At 47.4% G+C, this 15,380-nt stretch overlaps 1 protein-coding gene across 1 annotated transcript in view; it reads right to left on the bottom strand.

The window, feature by feature from the left end:
* The window catches only part of JOSD1 (Josephin domain containing 1), a 30,780-nt gene extending 21,975 nt beyond the window's left edge, over positions 1-8,805 (bottom strand). Inside the window, exons 1-2 of the mRNA XM_040359467.1 lie at positions 8,642-8,805; positions 1,188-1,721 (exon numbers count right to left, since the gene is read on the bottom strand). Coding sequence (XP_040215401.1) covers positions 1,188-1,369 — 182 coding nt within the window. The 5' untranslated portion in view covers positions 1,370-1,721; positions 8,642-8,805. The remainder of the gene's footprint in view (positions 1-1,187; positions 1,722-8,641) is intronic.
* Positions 8,806-15,380: the final 6,575 nt, after the last annotated feature.

Here is a 15,380-nt window from a genome sequence, read left to right as displayed (position 1 = left end):
GAAGACCAAGACTTTTCTGGCACATTTTGTTTACAAGTAAAAAATGTGTATTTTTTGCAAGAAAATTACCGGGACTTAAAACCCACACATATTGCATTTTTTTATGTCACAAAACAAAAACACACACAATATATAACCAAATTTTTGGTAAAATATAAAAGATGGCATTACATAAAGTAAATAGCGACCCAACATGTCTCTTTATAAAATTGCGCTAGGGGAATGGCAGCAAACTACCATACTTAAAAAACTACATTTTTATTTTATTTTTTACAGTTTACCCGTTTAGAGTTACAGAGAAGGTCTAGCACTAGAATTACTGCTCTTGCTCTAACGCTCACAGCGATACCTCACATGTGTGGTGCAAACACAGTTTACATATGCATGTACGAATTATATATGCCTTTGCTTCTGCACGCAAGGATGGAGGGATGGGGCGCTTTAATAATTAACACCCACCATTAGATAATGCTTGGGGGTTAAAAGTAATTTTCTAGCAAAAAATAAAAAAAAATGCTGATGTTTACATGTATGAGAGAAATGTTAGAATTGGCCCAGTAGGCAAGTTGATAAACTTGTAGAGAGACCGTTTTCGTCACAGAAGTTGGTCCAGGCACTACTTCATCACGACCATGGAGTCGGGGTCCACCAGCCTCCCTGGACCAACACTCAGCTCAGCCTCTCAGTGCCATGAGCCTGAGCTGGCTGCCCAAGCCCCCCTCCACAGCCCAGCGCTCCAGTGAGCAAGGAGGGAGTAGAGAGCTGTGACTGACAGTCAGCAGCTCTCTGCTCACAGAGCTGTGAGAACTGAGTGATCGGCAGTGTTCAATTGCTCGGTGCTCAGTGTAGAGGCACCGAAGCTGCATCCAGCGAGGCAAAAAATAACAAGTAAAACACCCATACTTGTTTTCTTTTAACTGAGAAACTTTGATCTCTTTATATTTTGTAGAGCTCAAATGCAGAGCATTATAGAAAGGCATACAGGATAGTGGAGCAAATACCAAAACTTGATTGACTGAAATGAGCGACATCTTCAACACTCCTTTGTTTCATTTAAAAGTGAGCTCATTCTGTATATAGATTCATAGTAATATTTATTCAGCGCTAGATAACTAAAACTACAGGCAATTCAAGTCCTACAAAACAGACCACAGTGAATTCCATTATTAGACTAGATCTCTTCTCACCTCTGGAATATCTCCTGAAGGGCTTCGCGAGTGAACGCTCCAGCATCCTGGAAGACATTATTCAAGGCATGGAGAGCACACAGTTCCCGCCGCTGTTTTTCGTGGTAAATTTGCGTTGGAAAAGGTTCTTGAAGCTCACCACAGTTTTTTGCTTTATCTCCTTTCCACGGTACACAACTCATGGCTGAGAACCAAAGTTAGGATAAGAACTGCAGCGTTGCGATTAGTCTTAGAAATGTCCTCTAAAGTGGCTGCACGCTGGAGGTCCTAGTAATCATGTACGTGTATGTGATATGCCATGCTTCCCTGCAGGGGGGTGTGTGGGCTCTATCACAGTAACTAATAACCTGAGCCTTTCTTGGCAGTCCAGGATAAGAAGCGGGATGCTGATGATTTATTCTTTAAATTAGATGATGGAAAGCTCTCCACATCTCTCTTTTTCCTCCATACCACCAGTCTTGGAGCAAACAAAATCACTGGAAATCTTATCAGTCACTTCTATCAATATATGAAAGCAAGTAGGGTTCCTCAACCCTGTAATAAATAAAAGGAGAAATTAGGCACAATATGATCCTCATCCTACAGGACTAGAAATGTGACAAAGTTTTTGGGTTTGATCACACTGCATATACTCTAAACCAGGGGTAGGCAACCTTAAAGTGGTGGAGGTCTACCTGAACAACATGGGAGAAGTCAAAGATCACCAGGCACAGTGTCGCCTCCTCACACCTGATTTAAACCTCTTATTGCTGTACTACCGTGTCGCAATCGCGTGCATTGCACAGCAATCATGGGTTTAAATCAGGTTGTAAGGAGGCAACATGCTGCCTTCTGTCAAACACACTTGGATCGCTTTTCAGAGGAGCAGCAGTGGCTGCTGCACTTGTGAATGGGCCCGTAGTTGCATTTGGCAGCAGTACCCTTAGGGCTTGTTTACACAAAGTTGGGGGGGGTGATAAAACCCTGCGCTTGATTTGCAGATTTACCACCCCCCATTTCCTACCCCCTTTAGCTGCTGAGGCAGCAGCCAAAGGAGTACACATGTCGCAGCAGCAATTAAACCCCCCTGTTAATTTTGGTGGGTGCTACAGTCTGTCAAACATGACTCATTTAAAGCGGAGGTTCGGCCGATTTTTTTTTTTTTTTTTTTAAGTCAGCAGCTACAAATAAGGCAGCTGCTGACTTTAAAAAAAAAAAAAAAAAAAGGACACTTACCTGTCCAGTGAGCCCGCAATGTCAGCAGCCAAGGCTGAGCAATCGCTTGGTCCTCGGCTGCTTCCGCCGCAATCCTTGGAGAAGGGGATCAGGAAGTGAAGCCTGACGGCTTCACTGCCCGATTCCCTACTGCACATGTGCGAGGATCGCGGCACGCCGTCACTGGTCCCCGCTCTCTCCTGAGAACAGTGTTTCCCAGAAGACAGCGGGGGGGGGGGGGGGGTGACGTCACAAGCTGGATTCCCTGCGGGGATCAGACCTGGAAGTGGTATCTCCCCCCCTGAAAGGTGCCAAATGTGTCTCCAGGGGGGGGGGGGGGGGGGGGGGGGGATCCAAAAAGCGGAGGTTCACTTTTTGTGTGAACCTCGGCTTTAAGTAAATGGGGCCACTCTGCAAGCACTCGCTTGAATGGGTCCTGCTTAGCAGGTGCTACAACCATCAACCATGTCAGGGATTATAACTCCTGCTGCAACATGTGTACACCCATGCCACTGCTGCTAAAGGGGGTGCTGTTGGGGCAGGGGTTAAAAAAAAATATATATATGAATATTGGGTTTTACTACCTCCCAACTACAAAATGTAAAAGAACCCTTGCTGCACCCCCTAAAAGGCTGCTTTCACACTGATGTGCTGCAGTTTACCTGCAACCTTCATGGGTTTGCTGTGCTTTGCCATAGACTTCAATTATATCCTGCAGGTGAGGTGCACTTTCTCAAAGCACACCAAAACTCCTGCGTTCAGAAAATGCACCAAACCCACAAGAAAGCTGCAGGTACACTGCACCTGCGGTGTGGGTAAACAGCAGCACATTAGGATGAAAGCAGCCCTATACTATTATGCCCTGTGTATTGCCTCACTCTGACCTGAAGATCTTTTTTCCTGCTGCTGGCACCACTCTGGAGACCGCTAGCAGGGATAAGAGGTGCAGTTGGTATCAGTCCACATGGGACAGGAGCCAACACTACAGAAGAGGCATCAGCTTATGGGGCTCTTCCTCCCTACCACAGCTCCAACTTTACAAGTAGTCCCTCAGCACTGCACTCTATTTGAAGCTCTGGGATGGCGGGTCAGCAAGCCTAGACCGAGATCTACCATTCACTTGTCCATGATCTATTGGTTGCTGACCCCCCGCTCCAAACTATCCATTCTAGCACAAGGGCAGCTGTCAATTATAGGCTGCATTAAGCCGCAGTGAGGGAGCAGCGACATGTGCATTGCAGCGCATGGCACAGCAACATAATGCATTGCACTGCTGCGGGGTGACATGTAGTGCCTTCTTGTGCACTGCAATAAATGTTACATGGCTGCCTTTTACCAAAGCTTGCTACACCGCACTTCCGGGCTGTGCTGCAGTGTGAATGGGGTACCTAGAAATCAACTGTTTTCTATGTGACTGGCATCTATCCAGTGCACAAAGGACCCCACAGACATGTCTGTAGATAAACTGTACAGCTCTGACTGTCACATGACCATGCTAACCAATTGCCAGGAGCCCTTGCAAAGACTATGCTTCTACGCAGCTTCCAGGGCTGTGTACGGATGTTTCAAGTGTACAGAGATGCACACTGGCATCCGTGGGCGGCGCAGCAGCAGATGATGTTACCCAAGACAGATAAGTGCACAGGGAATGGCAGCAGTAAGGGGGCTGTTAGGAAGGTCTTAATATTTAATAATATACTAGCTGAATACCCGGCGTTGCCCAGTCTTCCTATCTTAACCTTTTGGGGAGGAAAATCATAGTAATATAAATATACCCATCTTTTAAATAAGGGTGTAGGTAAGGGTTAATTTAACTGTCATATATTTTTATTTGGCATATAAGTAATATGTGTACCAGGTATTATTGAAATATCTCCAGGCGTACAGAAGTTATGTGGGAACATACATTTCCCATTGATTTGCATGGGACTTTAAACAAAAACCCCAACCCTCACAAATGGGGGTAGTTAAGGGATAAATTAACTATCCTATAGTTTAAGTGGACATATAAGCAACATGTGACCAAGTGTTATCGAAATATCTACAGCCGTTTGGAAGTTATGAAGTAACATGTATTTCCCATAGAGTTGAATGGGACTTTAAAGGAAAACCCCGACCATGGCAAATGGGTGTGGGTAAGGGTTAAACCACCTATCCTATGTTTGTTGCTGACATATAAGTAACATGTGTGCCAAGTTTCATGTTAATATCTTTAGCCGTTTGGATGTGATGCTGGAATATACATACACACATTGAGTTTTATATATATAGATTTTTCGGTGTGAAGGTAAGAAAAAAAAAAAAAAAAACACTTTAAAAAAATCAAAAACTTATCTCTGTTAAAAAAAAAAATCAAAAACTTTAGCATTACATTGGGGTTATCGGCTGGCTGCTATGCTGCAAGTTAGGGGGCGCAAATTACTTGTCTTGAGCCAGGCGCTGTCAACCCACACTATGCTAAAAATATCTGGCTCCTAACTTTCTTACCTGGCTCCTGGACTCAAAGCTTATTGGTCAAGCCTTGGTCGTGTGTACTAGGCATTAGCCGTTACTGTCCACCTTCACCACCACAGGAGCGAACTCTCAAAAGCTGAGCTCAGAACTAATACATCAGGGGGAAGAAAGTGCATGCCATGGGATTTGAATCAGAGAAAAGGCTCATTCCTGTGATGGTGAAGAGTAAGAGCTAGCCAGCTTTTAGCAACATGTACTTTATGTATGTAGCAGCAAAATTAATCTCGAGGAAAGGCATGACAAACATATAGAACGGTCATTCACACTACACAATAAAAGGACATGACACTCTGGTTTAACCACTTAAGGACTGCCTCCTACACATATACGTCGGCAGAATGGCACGGCTGGGCACAAGCACGTACCTGTACGTCCTCTAAGTGCCCAGCCATGGGTCGCGGGCGACCCAGTCCGAAGCTCCGCGGCCCCCGATCGCTGCTGGAGTCCCGCAATCGGTCCCCGGAGCTGAAGAACGAGGAGAGCTGTGTGTAAACACAGCTTCTCCGTTCTTCACTGTGGCGGCGTCATTGATCGTGTGTTCCCTGATATAGGGAAACACAATCAATGATGTCACACGTCCAGCCCCGCCCCCCTACAGTTAGAAACACATACGAGGTCACACTTAACCCCTTCAGCTCCCCCTAGTGGTTAACTCCCAAACTGCAATTGTCATTTTCACAGTAAACAATGCATTTTTATAGCATTTTTTGCTGTGAAAATGACAATTGTCAAAATTGTCTGCCATAATGTGATGGCAGATGAGGGACCTGGAGAAGAGGCGGAACCAGGCTGCTCTGTGCAAATCCACTGCAACAGAGCAGGCAAGTATAACATGTTTGTTATTTTTATAGAAAAGAAAACAAGACATTACAATCACTTTAAAGCGGAGTTTCACCCTAAAATCGAACTTCCGCTTTAAAGCGGAGGTCCGGCAGTAAATAAAATAAAAAGTCAGCAGCTACAAGCACTGTAGCTGCTGACTTTTAATAAGCACACTTACCTGTCCAGGTTGCCCACAATGTCAGCTGCCTGAGGCAAATCTGTCCCTCGGACCGGATCCCGGCGGCGCCACCCTCACTAAAGGAAACTGGCTTAGTGAAGCCTTACTTTCCTACTGCGCATTTCCATTTCCCAGAAGGCAACGCGAGGAGGAGAACACAGAGCCTCACCGCGGAAGAGGCAGATTAGGACGATCTGCCTAGTAACAGCAATTTCTGGCAAGTCTAAAATGTTTTTTTTTTGTTAGCCTTTTTATTTTTAGGGTTGACCTCCACTTTAAAGGGGTTGTAAAGGTAAAAAAAAAATGTCCCTAAATAGCTTCCTTTACCTTAGTGCAGTCCTCCTTCACTTACCTCATCCTTCGATTTTGCTTTTAAATGTCCTTATTTCTTCTGAGAAAAACCTCACTTCCTGTTCTGTCTCCAACTACACACAGTAATGCGGCACTTCTCCCTGGTGTGGAGAAAGCCTCTTGAGGGGATAGTGGGGGCAAACAGGAGGGTCAGGACGCCATCTACTTTGCAGATAGAGAAAGGAGCTGTGTGTTAGTGGGTGTCCTGACACTCCTGCTCGCCCCCTCCCCCCTCAAGAGGCTTTCTCCACACCAGGGAGAAAGCATTGCATTACTGTGTGGAGTTACAGACAGAAGAACAGGAAGTGAGGATTTCTCAGAAGAAAGGAGGACATTTCAAAGCAAGATACAAGGATGAGGTAAGTGAAGGAGGACTGCACTAAGGTAAAGGAAGCTATTTAGGGGGGGAAATTTTTTTACCTTTACAACTCCTTTAAGTACTTGTTACCCCCTGACACACCACACTTTTTGTTGGGGGGGGGGGGCACCTAGTTTTGACAGGTACCCAGCTCCCACTTCTGCTCAGGGTGCCTAGGCGACTCCTCAATTCCCTCTTGGAGGCCCCTCCCTCCCTGCATTCTTCTGGGACACATCACAGGTCCCAAAAGATTGCATAGCCATTCAGGACTCGCGCATGCACAGTGAAGCCACAATCTGTCCCAGCCGGGTGCCCACAGTAGTAATGCCGGCGCCGCAGACAGGCGGGGGGAGAGAAGCGGGGCATTGGGCACCCGCATCGCTAGACCTTGGGACAGGCAAGTGCCTGTTTATTAAAAGTCAGCAGCTACACTTTTTGTAGCTGCTGACTTTTAATAAACACAGAACTCGGTGGAATTCCACTTTAACTCATTAAGTACCTTCTATTGCTCTCAGCCTCCTCCAAATTCCTTATTCTTTTCTGCTGTGATGTAACTTCCTGTTATAGTGGGAGCATGAATGTAGCCACCCTCTATGTAGGGACGTAGCCACCCTCTATGCAGGGACGTAGCCACCCTCTATGTAGGGACGTAGCCACCCTCTATGTAGGGACGTAGCCACCCTCTATGTAGGGACGTAGCCACCCTCTATGCAGGGACGTAGCCACCCTCTATGCAGGGACGTAGCCACCCTCTATGCAGGGACGTAGCCACCCTCTATGCAGGGACGTAGCCACCCTCTATGCAGGGACGTAGCCACCCTCTATGCAGGGACGTAGCCACCCTCTATGCAGGGACGTAGCCACCCTCTATGTAGGGACGTAGCCACCCTCTATGCAGGGACGTAGCCACCCTCTATGCAGGGACGTAGCCACCCTCTATGCAGGGACGTAGCCACCCTCTATGCAGGGACGTAGCCACCCTCTATGCAGGGACGTAGCCACCCTCTATGCAGGGACGTAGCCACCCTCTATGCAGGGACGTAGCCACCCTCTATGCAGGGACGTAGCCACCCTCTATGCAGGGACGTAGCCACCCTCTATGCAGGGACGTAGCCACCCTCTATGCAGGGACGTAGCCACCCTCTATGTAGGGACGTAGCCACCCTCTATGCAGGGACGTAGCCACCCTCTATGCAGGGACGTAGCCACCCTCTATGCAGGGACGTAGCCACCCTCTATGCAGGGACGTAGCCACCCTCTATGCAGGGACGTAGCCACCCTCTATGCAGGGACGTAGCCACCCTCTATGCAGGGACGTAGCCACCCTCTATGTAGGGACGTAGCCACCCTCTATGTAGGGACGTAGCCACCCTCTATGCAGGGACGTAGCCACCCTCTATGCAGGGACGTAGCCACCCTCTATGCAGGGACGTAGCCACCCTCTATGTAGGGACGTAGCCACCCTATTTTAGACTATGGGATTTGTAGTGTGCACGTGACCACAACTAACCTGTACTGCTCAGTCCAAACGGAAGCGAGGGGGAAAAGGAGAGATTCGGGAGCTCACAGAGGACCTAACAAAAGGAGAAAGACATACACAGAAGGAACCGGTTTCATAGAGGACAGGGACATTGAGTAGTGGATGTGTATGGATTATATTTGGAGAATAATGAGATCATTAAAGTGAAATGGGTAGACTTGTGAGTGCACATGGCTCAGACACAAATGAGGAAAACAAAAGGCTGTATCTGTAGAAAGTTCTCTGGGAGGTGAATGTTGCCCAGAGGACCAAGGAGACCTCCTTCAAGGGGGGCCAGGGACAGTCCTCCACAACTACTGAGGGCCCCATGGCTGCCCGAACACTCGCACCCCTATGGGAAGGTCCCCCTGGCCCGTACCGTGCCTAGACCTCACTGTAAGTTAGGAGGAGTACATGGCCTGCTGGGAATATGCCACTCTCATAGTCACAGAGCACAGGTCTCCATTGACCACCAGGGAGGTGTGCGGAGCTCTCCCTCCATCTGCAGCTCACATTACCTCATTCGGGAGATCCGAAGGCAACGACCACTTCACATCCTTCCTTCGCTTCCACACCACTTACACCCGCTCTCCTCCCCAACGTTTCGCCAGCTGCGTGACGTCACAGCTCCTAACACTTTACTAGCACCAGCCCAATGTTTCCGTTTCTCATCGCTGATTGGAGAGGAATGTGGCTTCCCGTGCGTTTCAAACCTCGGCTGCGACTTGCCCTGTGATTGGTGGATTAGTTCCTGGTATGGGTGGAGTTGAAAGACTTGAGGAGACCTTGGAACGCAAAACTTTCCGCATTCGTCACGTTTTCCCTGTTCATTGAGTGTTTGGTTGCTGTGTTGGTTCTTTGGTTCAGCTTCCTTTCTATTAGAAAACGAAGACTTGAGCAACAATAGGAAGCAGATAGCAAAGAAATTTACTTTAAAATTAGTTCAGTTACTCTCCTAACAATATCTTTCATCATGCTTGAGGTGATAGTAGCCATATTAGTGCACTTCTTACAAAACCATTAAAGCGGGAGTTCACCCGAAAGACAATTTTTAACATTAGATTGAGGCTCATTTTGTCAAGGGGAATCGGGTGTTTTTTTTAAAATCGAAGCAGTACTTACCGTTTTAGAGATAGATCTTCTCCGCCGCTTCCGGGTATGGTCTTCAGGACTGGGCGTTCCTATTTGATTGACAGGCTTCCGACGGTCGCATACATCGGGTCACGAGTAGCCGAAAGAAGCCGAACGTCGGTGCGGCTCTTTACGGCGCCTGCGCACCGACGTTCGGCTACGTTCGGAAAATCGTGACGCGCTGTATGCGACCGTCGGAAGCCTGTCAATCAAATAGGAACGCCCAGTCCCGCAGCCCATACCCAGAAGCGGCGGAGAAGATCTATCTCCAAAACGGTAAGTACTGCTTCGATTTAAAAAAAAACACCCGATTCCCCTTGACTAAATGAGCCTCAATCTAATGTTAAAAATTGAGTTTTTGGGTGAACCTCCACTTTAAAGCGGAAGGAACCATCTCCAAAACGGTAAGTACTGCTTCGATTTAAAAAAAAACACCCGATTCCCCTTGACTAAATGAGCCTCAATCTAATGTTAAAAATTGAGTTTTTGGGTGAACCTCCACTTTAAAGCGGAAGGAACCATTAAAGAGGATGTCCGCTGAAAAAAAAATATTAAAAGCCAGCAGCTACAAATACTGCAGCTGCTGACTTTTAATATTAGGACACTCACCTGTCCTGGAGTCCAGCGCTGTTCGCAGCAGAGGACGAGCGATCACTTGTCATTCTGCTGCTCCCCCTGCCATCCTCGGTGAGGGAACCAGGAAGTGAAGCGCTTCGGCTTCACTGCCCGGTTCCCTACGGCGCATGCGCGAGTTGCGCTGCGCCTGCTGATTGGCTCCCGCTGTGTACTGGGAGCCGAGTGTTCCCAGCACACAATGGGGACGTGAGGTGACGTAATGCCCGCAGTCTGCCCGAGACTGTGTGACCGGAAGTGGGTGCAAATACCTGTAGACAGGTATCTGCACCCCCTCCCCCCTGAAAGGTGTCAAATGTGACACCGGAGGGGGGGAAGGTTCCGATCAGCGGGCGTTCCACTTTAGGGTGGAGCTCCGCTTTAAATCAGTTGTAAACCGCTGGCCCTTTTTTTTTTACCCTGCAAGGTAAACCCATATTGTACTAGTGCTACTAGCATTGCATACTAGAAAATTATGTTAAACTTATTAAAACTAAGTCTTGTCCCCCCCGCGCCGAGATGTCAGAGCTGGAGGCCGCTTCCATCTTCACCTGTCTTGCTTCCTGGTTTGCGGACTCTGGTCCTGTGATTGGTCCGGAGCCGCAAAGACATCACTCTTGCGCATGAGCGCGGGAGCCGCCGGTCATGGCACAGAGCGCACTCGCCAGTGATGTCACTGTCTGCATGTATAGTAAATATCTCCTAAATGGTGCACATTTAGGAGATATTTGCACTACCTATAGGTAAGCCTTATTATTAGGTAAAAGGCATGCATGGAAGTTAAAGTGATTGTAAAGCTTTGTTTTTTTTTTATTTTTATTAAATAACAAACATGTCATACTTCCCTCCACTGCGCAGTTAGTTTTGTACAGAGTGGCCCCGATCCTCGACTTCTGGGGTCCCCCGGCAGCACTGGTAGCTCCTCCCTGCATCGTATAACCCCTTAGGAGAAGCGCTCCCCCGGGGGTTACCTTGCGGGCGCGCTTCCGAGTCCAGCATTCGCCATCCATAGACACCGAATGTAGGACTCGGCCCTGCCCCCCGGATCATTGGAGTTGATTGACAGCAGCGGGAGCCAATGGCTGTGCTGCTATCAATCTATTTAATCAAGAGCCGAGACAACGGGCAGAGGGGAAGAGCGCGTCTCCGGCGGAGGAATGCAGGACTCAGGTAAGTAAAACGGGGGGGCTGGGGGCGGTTAGTGACAAGTTTTTTCACCTTGATGCATTAAAGGGATTGTAAAGGTAAAAGTTTTTTCACCTTAATGCATTCTATGCATTAAGGTGAAAAAACTTCTGAGAATACCGGCCTCCCCAGCCCCCCTGTTTACTTACCTGACCCCTCTAAAGTCCCGCGCTGTGAACGCGCTGGCATCTTGGCCGGCTTCCCGGCTCATTCATTTGTCGATTGAAGCAGCGCAGCCGCGAGGGACCCCAGAAGACGTGGATCGGGTCCACACTGTGCAAAACGAGCTGCACAGTGGAGGTAAGTATAACATGTTTGTTATTTAAAAAAAAAAAAAAAAAAAAAAATCCTTTACAAACCCTTTAACCACTTAAGAACCAAGCCTGTTTTTCAGACTCTGTGTTTACAAGATAAAAACTATTTTTTTTTTTGCTAGAAAACTACTTAGAACCCCCAAATATTATAATTTGTTTTTCTAACACCCTAGAGAATAAAATGGCGGTCATTGCAATACTTTTTGTCACACCGTATTTGCGCACTTTTTTTGGAAAAAAAAAATCACTTTTTTGAATAAAAAAATAAGACAACAGTAAAGTTGGCCCAATTTTTTTTTTTATATTGTCAAAAATAATGTTATGCCGAGTAAATTGATACCCAACATGTTACGCTTCAAAATTGCATCCGCTCGTGGAATGGCGTCAAACTTTTCCCCTTAAAAATCTTCATAGGCGACATTTAAAAACTTCTACAGGTTGCATGTTTTCAGTTACAGAGGAGGTTAAGGGATAGAATTATTGCTCTCGCTCTGACGATCGCGGCGATACTTCACATGTGTGGTTTGAACACCATTTTCATATGCGGGCGCTGATCACATATGTGTTCACTTCTGCATGTGAGCTCGTCGGGACTGGGCGCTTTAAAAATAAATAAAAAATCTTATTTAATTTACTTTATTTTTTTGATTTTAACACTGTTTATTTTTTTTAAATTGAGTCACTTTTATTTCTATTACAAGGAACATAAACATCCCTTGTAATAGAAAAAAGCTTGACAAGTCCTCTTAAATATGAGATCTGGGGTCAAAAAGACCTCAGATCTCATATTTGAACTTAAATGCAATAAAAAAAAAAAAAAATTGTCATTTAAAAAAATGACAATAAAAAATGTCCCTTTAAGACGTATGGGCGGAAGTGACGATTTAACGTCGCTTCTGCCCTGCAGTGATATGGAGATGGTGGGGGCCATCTTCCCCTCACTCGTCTCCTTAGCAAGAGAGAGGACCGGATCGCCTCCGCCACTGCCGACGGCTCCGGTAAGTGGCGGGAGGGGGGGCCCTCTCCCGCCATTGATAAAAGTGATCTTGCAGCGTACCGCCCACTGAAGAAGAGGATACCGGGGTTATGGTAGCTAGCTGCTACCATAACAACAGTATTTCTATTCAAACAGATCGCGTATAATGACAGTGGGCGGTCCGGAAGTGGTTAAGGTGAAAAAACATAACATTACAACTAGGGTTGTCCCCATACCACTTTTTTAGGACTAAGTACAAGTACCGATACTTTTTTTCAAGTACTCGCCGATACCGAATATCGATACTTTTTTTTAAATGTGTCCCCAAATGCAGCCATGTCCCCCCACAAATGCAGCCATGTCCCCCCACAAATTCAGCCATGTCCCCCCCATATGCAGCCATGTCCCCCCATATGCAGCCATGTCCCCCCCATATCCAGCCATGTCCCCCCATATCCATCCATGTCCCCCCATATCCAGCCATGTCCCTCCATATGCAGCCATGTCCCCCCCATATGCAGCCATGTCCCCCCCATATGCAGCCATGTCCCCCCATATGCAGCCATGTCCCCCCCATATCCAGCCATGTCCCCCCATATGCAGCCATGTCTCCCCCATATCCAGCCATGTCCCCCCACATATGCAGCCATGTCCCCCCACATATGCAGCCATGTCCCCCCATATGCAGCCATGTCCCCCCCCATATGCAGCCATGTCCCCCCATATGCAGCCATGTCCCCCCCCATATGCAGCCATGTCCCCCCATATGCAGCCATGTCCCCCCCATATGCAGCCATGTCTCCCCCCATATCCAGCCATGTCTCCCCCCATATCCAGCCATGTCTCCCCCCATATCCAGCCATGTCCCCCCATATGCAGCCATGTCCCCCCCCCATATCCAGCCATGTCCCCCCATATGCAGCCATGTCTCCCCCCATATCCAGCCATGTCCCCCCATATGCAGCCATGTCCCCCCCCATGCAGCCATGTCCCCCCATATCCAGCCATGTCTCCCATATGCAGCCATGTCTCCCCCCATATGCAGCCACGTCCCCCATATGCAGCCATGTCCCCCTTACCTGCATCCCGCCGCATCCCCGCTGCCGCCGCCTGGTTAATACGGGCGGGGAACATTACAGCTTTCATTTGAATAGCTGTAGTGATTCGCGCTGCGCTGCGTATAGACACTCCCCCTTGCTCGGGATTGGACAGTTCACCCGTGCAAGGGGGAGTGTCTATACGCGGCGCGGCGGGAAACACTACAGCTATTCAAATGAAAGCTGTAATGTTCCCCGCCCGTATTAACCAGGTGGCGGCAGCGGGGATGCGGCGGGATGCGGTGTAACGGCGGCGGGGGGGGTTTTATCGGATGAGGCATCGGGGGTATTTGCGGGAGTACAAGTACTCCCGCAAATACTCGGAATCGGTCCCGATACCGATACTAGTATCGGTATCGGGACAACCCTAATTACAACCCCTTCAACTTTCACTTTAAAGCGGAAGTAAAGCCATCCATTTAAAGAGGAGCTGCAATCTGATCACATCATTTGTAATAAAAACATCTTTGTCATTCTGAAGCTTCCCTCCAACCACTTTGCATATTATTTTATATATACTGTGATTCTGTACTTGCCAAATACGCTGAAGAAATCTCCCTCCACTAAGTCTGGCTACAACCATTTTAACTGTGGGCAGCTGAAGCTGTTGCCTGTTCACTTCTGAATTTACACAGAGGCACACCTCCAGCTCTGCAGCTTTTACTGGCAGAAAAAAATATTTTACTATCCAAAGTTAAAACAACAAGGGCAGAAGATTTAATAGATGGAAAGATGAAAAAATTACTGAAGGTCAAAAACAGCTACATACCAATGATTGATCTAGCCACAGAGCAGCAGATGGGAAAGAGGCTGCCTACACCATTCGCACTAGCAGGAACCAGCAGCTGGCTGGAGAGACAAACTGGAGGGACAGCTCACCAACATGTAAAGTCAGGCCGTAACCATGGCAACAATGCGTTTCAAGGCCAGGCCCCTTTGTCAAGTTACTTGAGAGCAGCTGTTCTCCCAGATCTCCCCTCCTCATTGGCTCAGACACAGCAGCAAAAGCCATATGTAAACCCTCACCATGTAAAACAACCTATTCAGTTTAAAATAAAAATGAAAAGCAAAGCATTTGTGTATATACAGTATCTCACAAAAGTGAGTACACCCCTGATATTTTTGTAAATATTTATTATATCTTTTCATGTGACAGCACTGAAGAAATTACACTTTGCTACAATGTAAAGTAGTGAGTGTACAGCTTGTATAACAGTGTCAATTTTATGTCCCCTCAAAATAACTTGACACACAGCCATTAATGTCTAAACCACCGGCAACAAAGGTGAGTACACGCCTAAGTGAAAATGTCCAAAGTGGGCCCAATTTGCCATTTTCCCTCCCAGTGTCATGTGACTCGTTAGTGTTACAAGGTCTCAGGTGTGAATGGGGAGCAGGTGTGTTAAATTTGGTGTTATTGCTCTCACTCTCTCATACTGGTCGTTGGAAGTTCAACATGGCACCTCATGGCAAATAAGTCTCTGAGGATCTGAAAAAAAGAATTGTTGCTCTACATAAAGATGGCATAGGCTATAAGAAGATTGCCAAGACCCTGAAACTGAGCTGCAGCACGGTGGCCAAGACCATACAGCAGTTTAGCAGGACAGGTTCCACGGAGAACAGGCCTCGCAATGGTCGACCAAAGAAGTTGAGTGCACATGCTCAGCATCATATCCAGAGGTTGTCTTTAGGAAATAGACATATGAGTGCTGCCAGTATTGCTGCAGAGGTTGAAGGGGTGGGGGTCAGCCGACCAGTGCTTAGACAATATGCCGCACACTGCATCAAATTAGTCTGCATGGCTGTCATCCCAGAAGGAATCCTCATCTAAAGATGATGCACAAGAAAGCCTGAAAAAACAGTTTGCTGAAGACAAGCAGACTAAGGACATGGATTACTGGAACCATGTCCTGTGGTCTGAAGAGATCAAGATAAGTGTATT

This window comes from Rana temporaria, chromosome 7, assembly GCF_905171775.1.
Source record: "Rana temporaria chromosome 7, aRanTem1.1, whole genome shotgun sequence".
In the NCBI taxonomy this organism is placed as follows: Eukaryota; Metazoa; Chordata; class Amphibia; order Anura; family Ranidae; genus Rana; species Rana temporaria.
This window is presented reverse-complemented; position numbering and strand designations above follow the sequence as displayed.